The sequence below is a fragment of the Convolutriloba macropyga genome, chromosome 3 (assembly GCF_964194025.1).
Source record: "Convolutriloba macropyga chromosome 3, txConMacr16.3, whole genome shotgun sequence".
NCBI lineage: Eukaryota > Metazoa > Xenacoelomorpha > Acoela > Convolutidae > Convolutriloba > Convolutriloba macropyga.
The window spans coordinates 3919636-3927850 of record NC_134470.1 but is presented as its reverse complement, the minus strand read 5'-3'; the positions used below and the strand labels follow the sequence as shown (position 1 = coordinate 3927850).

The 8215-nt window shown below is 37.7% G+C and overlaps 1 protein-coding gene across 1 annotated transcript in view; it reads right to left on the bottom strand.

Annotated features, from left to right (window-relative positions):
- Nucleotides 1-4745: 4745 nt before the first annotated feature.
- Nucleotides 4746-8215, bottom strand: part of LOC142335885 (serine/threonine-protein kinase 24-like) — a 28029-nt gene continuing 24559 nt past the window's right edge. The window contains exon 9 of the mRNA XM_075384235.1: nt 4746-6149. Coding sequence (XP_075240350.1) covers nt 6065-6149 — 85 coding nt within the window. The 3' untranslated portion in view covers nt 4746-6064. The remainder of the gene's footprint in view (nt 6150-8215) is intronic.

The window sequence follows — 8215 nt, the reverse complement described above, 5'->3', positions numbered from 1 at the left end:
CCCAAGTCTTCATCAAAGTCAAAGGCGAAAAGATCTGTCTGCACGAACCCGAAAATATTGGGGGTAACCTTTGATAGCATGATGAAGTTCAAACAGCATGCCAAGATTACAAGGGACAAAGTTCAGACGAGAAACATCTTGAAAAAGCTTGCAGGTACTATATGGGGTTGCTCCAAAGAAACCCAAACTACCTCCTACAAAGCAATTGGAAGATCTGTCCTCAACTACGCGGCTCCGATATGGAGCCCCGCCCTGAGTGACACGAACTGGAACCTGCACGTCAAACAAAATGCGGCTCTACGTATTGCAAACATTAACACCAGAATGGCCCCGATTAACCACATGCAAGCAGAAACGAAGATCCTGCATGTGAAGGAACACAATGAACTACTATCCAAGCAGTTTCTCCTGGGCAGGTTCTTACCAAAAAGAGCCGACCATTACACTATCGCGAAATCAGGAGGTCAATGTGATATTCGCCCACATCTCACTCTGGGAGCAAGATATCTGGACATATATATTCAACAGGGCAGAACTACCATCAGTTTGTACAAGAAGAGCCTGTCCGAACTCCACAGAAAAGCAGCTAAAATGCAACCAAGAATCCATCAAAGCTGCTAGGGGAGCCGCCCCCAGAAAATGCGAAGGAAGAGGAAGTCCTGAGTAGGGCGAACAGATGCAAGCTTTCACAGCTTCGCTCAGGCTACAGTACCATCCTTCAAAACTACAAACACAGAGTCGACACCGATATCCCAGATGAATGTCCGTGTCAGGGCTCCCCATAACACAGAACATCTCTTCGACTGCCCTGCAAATCCAACCCAATTAAAAGTAACATCACTATGGGAAGACCCTAAAAGTGCAGCAGAGTACCTAAACCTCGAACCAGCATGCTGACAGGGCACCACCCTAATTGCAGAAACCTCCAGTATAGCCTAGCCTCACCGCTCCCCCTTTTGCGGAATGGCGACAAGAGTCTCTATCGGTCCTCCGAAATCAAAGACTGATCTATGACCACCAGTGGCATGCTTCCCCCCCACGGTGCTACAGGGCTTCTTATCCTTCTTTTCCTCTTCTTTCCTCTCTCTTTTGGAAGCATATCCCACTATGCCGAGTACCAAACGAGCAAACAACAACGAAGCAACCAAGCATCTACTGACCAATTCTGACGAGAAACCCGCCCACAGCTCGACGGCATCACCTGGATCCTGATGGAGGGTCAAACGAAATGTGGACGGCTACAACAACAACAACAACAGCAACAACGATAATAGCAAGAACAAAATACAATCCGTTATAAATGTCAAACTCAATCATTCTTTCCATCAATACAAGATAGCCGCCAAATTGCAGAAAATAACCGCCATTGACGCGCTTGACGCACACCGGGTGTTCAACATAAAAAGGACAGAAATTGAGAATTTTTTCCTAAGTTTCAATAAGTGTTCTAATTCGGTGTGCAGTTTGTTAGATTCTAAAACTATACTTAATTCAGCTTATAAAAAGCTATTAAGCTCAAAACTGAGCGAATTTTTGTTCAAACACCGTTTTCTCACTCTACTTTAAAATTAGAGCGGAAAACTTTCACACCGCAAAACCAATCGCTTTTTCGCTTCAATTCCTGTATCGGCGTGACCAAAATCACTACTTCAATTTGACTTCAAAAAGCATGAAGATGTGTGAACAGATCTTAAAAAAAGACAGCGCCCCAATAGAATTCAAATTCTTTGAATTGTAAAAACATAGCACGACAAGTCCTGACACCATACTAAACAAAAAAACTAGACCTAGAATCGCTCGTGAATGGGTTGTGAAAACCATTGAAAAAAATCAGATCCAGAAACTGAATAAAATGTATAAATCAGTGCCAAAATGCCGCATGAGAACAAAACACCTCTGGCGAGAAAGCGATTTTTTGCGAACTTATTCACTCTACTTTGAAATTAAAGCAAAAAAATAGCGCCGCAAAACAACTCGCGTTTTTGCTCCTAACCAAAATTACTACTCTAATTTCACTTCAAAAATCATGAAAATTTGTTGAGAACAGATCTTAAAGACAGCGCCCCAATACAATTAAAATTCGTTCAATTGTAAAAAAAGGAGAGTGCTTAAATAATAGCCATTGAGAGGCTGACGACGGCTATTAAAAAACACAATCAATTCAAGGAGTTGATTCTTTTAGTCTCCATAGCTCGCTCTGATATCTGAACTTTCTAAAGCTTCATAGATCATTAAGGCTGTTTTGTTCTTCGTTTACTTGAGGCGTTCTTCATTTCATCGCAGTAAAAAAATTTTCGCAACAAACAAATGAGGCAAAAAGGTAGTTCATAATTGTCAGACTACTTATCCAAATAAGCGAAACAGAAGAATTCTCAACGAACCATTTCTTGGTAACTTCTAAGAAAAAAAGAGTTGAACAAAGCTGCACTATTAAACCAGGACCATTCAAAGCAAGAAATAAACAAACACACAAACCACATAATGCATGCAATATCTTTCTATCCGTGCAGAAGAATCAAAGTGTGAGCAACACAAAAATGATTTAAAAAGATAAAAAGACAAATATTAGCAAAATTTTTCAGACTGCTTGTTCTTCAGAAAATCTTAGAGCATTCCCATTAGAGGACGGTAAAGTTAATAGATTATAATCAGAGCTATTTGATGTTATTAGAACACTGATAAACCTTATAGATATATAGTCCATTAGAAGCTACGATATAATAAGTTTGAACATTAACGTGGGTTCGTATTCTGTATCAGTAATCTGCCCTGAATACGATCAGCCACACACCTCTCACAAAAACAGAATATTCAGAGCAAAATATTTGCAATTATAAGATATCAGGTCACCAGTGGTCGCTGTTAATTACTTTGACCTCAATTCAGGTCATACTAAGGGAAGAAAAAACCCCCAATGAAATCAACCGCTTCCTAAATTCCTGAAAATTGTATTTTTTTTAAGATTTGACAATTGTCTATACTCCTGCAGCTTAGCGGTTAGATAGCAAAACAAAACAAACGTAGACCGCCGATTGCCTAAATAGCTGTGAAGCAGACTAACGTGATGTAGAATTAGATAGCAAGTTACAGAATTGAGTTGATGCAGTTGCCAACCTTTTAAGACTAAAAGTTATTTGAACAGAGAAGATCTTTACAAAAACACATTCGTTATTTTATTTTGGTTACAATCTTTAAAACAAACATTGATAATTATATAGGAGTCCCATATTTAACTTGAAAGAAATTAGAGTGATCTCAAGTGACCTTCAATAAAGTTAGAAGGCATTTAGTGTGTGAGGTTTCGAGAGTAAGGTTGTCAGTTATAAAAAAATATACCCGGCAGATTGCCGCAAAAAAGCCGTCGTTAATTCCCATAACTCACAACAAAAATTGATATTTGTACAAAAACATTTTTAAATGCGATTTATTTTGATGTCATTTCGTAATTGAACATACTCCTGTCTCTCAATGAGAGGCTACAGGGTCTAGTATCGATACCAATAAGCATTATAGATAGTAACTAAAACTTATGAGAACAAAGTTCAAGTACCTGGCATCTAAAAATGGGCTTTATGGGTTTCTCCCGTTTCTATTTCTGACTTTGATTTTTTTATACTGACTCTCTTCATTTTGATTTGCTTTGCTGAGCAGCTGCTGTTTAAAAGGATTTTGAGCAAAATGACAGAAGAGTGAAACTAGCCTAGAGAAGTCAAAAATATTTCACGCAAAATGTCGAAAAAGCGGCAAAATGGGTAAAGCGAAAAAAAGTTCGACGAAGTAACAAAATAGGAGCGCTATAATAGCCGGCTGAGAAGATGAGGGCGGCTATTAAACCCAACACAATTCAGCTTAACACTCACCACCAGTTAATTTAACAAATGATGACACGCACATAAAATTAGCAAGAGCAGAGAAATAGCTACATTAAAGGATCAACAAAAATGCTCTTTAAGTTTGCGGCGTGAAAAAAGGCAAAACCAGAAAAAGCGTCAGACAATCAAACAAAACCAAGATAACTGCTATATAGTTACGCTCAGCTTCGCAGCTAAAATTTACATTGACCTATGAAAATCAACACGTTAATATAAGATGCTCCAAAGACCAAGTTGCATCGAACTATCCTGTTCAACTAAGCTTTCAATACAGAAAAACATAACCGACTAACATCGGGCTACTTTCTCTCTTACGCGACCTGCGAGCAGTTGGATTTGTCAACAGCTAGCTGGAGCTTAGGGAGGGAGGGTGAGTACAGGGGTGGGCGAGCCGGTAGAGTGGAGAAGGGGTTCAAAAATCGTCCTTCAGAAACCATGAATTCGTATCTTCGCAACAGTTACGGTGAATCGCATACTTAGAGACTAGTAAGGCTCTAAGAGAACTTCTCAGCCAATTGATACCCTCCGGGCTTTTTCTCAGGACAAAAAGTCAACTTTTCAGACGAAAAACTATCAGACGAAAAGTCAATAGTCCGAAAAATTGCATTAAAAAAGACCAGCAGGACTAATAAAATAGCTACAAATTTAGTTTGCGAGAAATTAATCAGACGAAGTCGATTGTCTAAAAAATCTCAAAATGGAAGACACATGACTAATGTGATTTCTACAAACATGGTTTTGCGAGCAATTAATAGTTACTAAAACGGGGCAAACCCAAATCTCTGCCATGTCAAAATTGGCCAACTATCTTGATCAATAAAATCTTGAAACAATTACGGAGCTCGATCTAAGAATACCTCAAAGCGTTCACAATTGTTTTTAAATTATCATTTTTTATTAGAAAGCGCATCAAATGTACACAAATTGTTACGTGATGGATCATAATATGCATTACAGAAAATAGAATTCTTCAAATAATTCTCCATGATTTCAATATAAATAGCTAAATAAGTGTTGTGTTTCATCGCAAATCCCAGATCACTGAATTTAAACTTCATTACAGCCGGAAAAAAAGAGAACTGTTCTATCTCCCTCTCCCCCCTCTCATATCCCTGTGAACAAAATTTTTTTCTCATTAGCATGCATGAACAAACTCGTGCGTTTTCGTACTGGCAATAGTTTCCTCAGACTATTAACAGATCCATTACAATCTATCTATGCACAGTTATAAAGGTGAAAACGTATCAGAAATTATAGAGGTACATAATATACGGATCTACCGGGGGTGGGGTGGGGAGGTTGCACAGTTCCGATATAAGCACAATTCCAGCATTTGACCAAAATCAGTCAATAGTGAACAACTAATTCTCCATCATTAAGGGTCAAATAAAACAGCTGCAACAAATAGTATAGCAACAAGTTGTAAACAAAACAAAAGGGAATCGGATTACACTAGCACCATTGTGCTTAAGAAAGAAGGGTTTCGAGGCAAACAGAAGTTTCGAACTAATTAAAGTATTTAAATTTTACCCAGAAAAAATCCATCAGGAACTAAATTGTAAATGAAAACAACTTATATGAGCACAACTTGTAACATCGCACTGAAAACGGGAATCGTGTATCACTGCAGAATGCAGTGCACAGTTTAGCACAGATTGGGGAGGGGAGAGTGTGTTTGTGTTGGGTGGGGGGGGGGGGGGTTGGCATAACAAGAGATTTGTTCCATTAAGCCACCTAATTTGTAAAGAAAAAGCGATTTGAAATACTGCTGGAAGAAAGTTGCAAAACAAACTACAATCCGCTAAAATTGTCAAACTCAATCATTCCTTGCATCAACAGAAGGCAAAACACGATTATAATATATGCTCTCAATGGTGCAGAATGCTTCTTGTAATCGCCACAACCCGTTCTGAGATCCCAGCGTTCTTGAGCAGTAAAGGCTTTGTTTATTTCCATTCCCCTGCCCTCTGAAGTCAAAGGCCGTTTTGTTCCTTGTCGATGCGAGGCGTCCATTATTTTACCACAAAAATTGATTTCTTGCATATTTGTCTGAATCCCCGGAACAAAATTCAAGTTTCCTTAGGCGAGAAGATGACTATTTTCGAGAAGAGCTTTAAGATTCCTTCATTTTCAGGATAGTTCATTGACTGGGCTTCGTTTGTTTTTCTCTTTTTCTATTAATGGTGTTTCTTTTAGGCATGTTGGACAGAAGTTGCGTTGTTGTTGGTACCGGCTGTTGAGATGACTTTAAGCAGAGATTGAGTGAATTTGTCCACACTAAAAAAGGGAAGTACACAGAAATTTTCTGCACAGAAGTACAAGAAAATAATCAGAAGGATAGAGTAAAGAAAGCCACCCAGCAAAACGATTGCTCGTTTCTAACCTATTTTTCAGCGAGTGCTAGGCACTCGCAATTTCCATGGCAACATATTAACAAAAAAAAGATATTCAAACATAGCCGCCGAGATTGTCGGAATAGCTGCGAAAGAATACACTTGCGTGCCGTATAATAGATAGAAACAGATCTAAATTGAAAAAAAATCGACGCTGCTCAAAGAGTTAGGTAAAAAACATTCAGCCATAAATTATTAAAGCTTGTCAACATTCATTCAGCAGAAGCCTTTTATTAGGGACCTTTACTGCACATATAAGAATGAGAAAAGACGTCACGCTCGCAATCGCCGTTAGTGAGGGGAAGAAGTCCTCAAGAAAACTCGAATTTTTCAGCTTTGCTGTGTGAACAAATGTAAAACGAAAAATAGCGTCAAACACAAAACAGCCGGAACAATTCCGGAAAGAATTGACAGGACTCGAAGTAGAAAAGTGACCAACCTTACTGACCTAATGCATATTATACATAATTAAACTAAGCATTTTGAAATAGCAGGAAAAATATCATCCGAAAACTATCTTAAAAATACTGATATACAACCTGATAAAATTCAACTTTAAAGGCAACTGCATTGAAATTGCATGAACGAATGAACATGAAGCAGATTTGAAGTAATTGTGACGTCATATGGTCGTCATAAAATCTTGACGACGAAATAAAAAAAACATAGCAGGCCAAGTCCTGACGTACAATTCAAAGAAGTTTCATTGACTAAACAAAAACTAGACCTAGAACGGACTATGAGTGAATTGGGAAAACCATTTCCAAAAAAAATTAGATCAAAAAAATTACAAACATAGCTGGCCGATTGCCAGAAAATATCCGCAATAGATGCGTACGTAGATCGGCAGCCTAAAAAAACAGTAAAAAAGACAGACCAAAAAATTGTCTTTTCATTGAAGACTGATCTGTTATATTTTGATTAAAAATCTGTATAAGTTATTGCTGCCTCTATTAGCTGATCTCAAATAACCTTCATTTAGAGTGACACACACCCATTTGACCTTATCTCTGAATTAAAGTAAATAAAAGTCAATTTCAAAGTGAGGAAGTCATTTTTGAGAGTGAGGTAAGTCAAGTGTGACCAAAAATTTAATCACGCGAATGAACAAAAAACTCGCTCCACTAAGAGCGAAAAATGACGTCACACATGCAGTTCAGTTGAAATTGCATGAACGAATGAACAAAAAGTGGCTGTGACGTCATATGGTCGTAACAAAAATCATGACGACGAAATAAAAAAAAACATAGCAGGACAAGTCCTGACGTACAATTCAAAGAATTTTCATTGACTAAACACAAAACTAGACCTAGAAAGGACTACGAATGGATTGGAAAAACCATTTAAAAAATCAGATCCAAAAATCGAAAAAACAGTAAAAATCAAAGTGAAATTGCCGCATGTGAACAAAAAACCACCACCGATTAAGCGAATTTTTGTTCAAACACCGTATTCTCACTCTACTTTAAAATTAGAGCGAAACAATTTCACGCCGCAAAACCACTCGCTTTTCCCCTCCATTTCCTGTTTCGGCGTGACCAAAATCACTACTCCAATTTGACTTCAAAAATCATGAAAATGTGTGAACAGATCTTAAAGAAAAAAAAAGACAGCGCCCCAATACAATTCAAATTCTTTGAATTGTAAAAAACCAAGAGAAGGCCAATAATAGCCCCAGCTATCGCTGTGCGGCTATTTATAAAGACTTTCATTAACAAAGCTCAAAATTAAAAAACTTTAAGCGAAAAAATTATTTTAGCGTTGATAACCACTCGAGGTAATTTCTTCCTTAATTAAAGTACATCAAAAATTTAAGCAATGTTTCTGAAAATTTAAATTATTATTGGCACATTTCTATACATATCTTTACGTATCTTTCAACACGCGAGTATCTGTAGTAAAATATATTTTATGCTGAAACATTCTAACTTTGAACATTATTTTTATAAA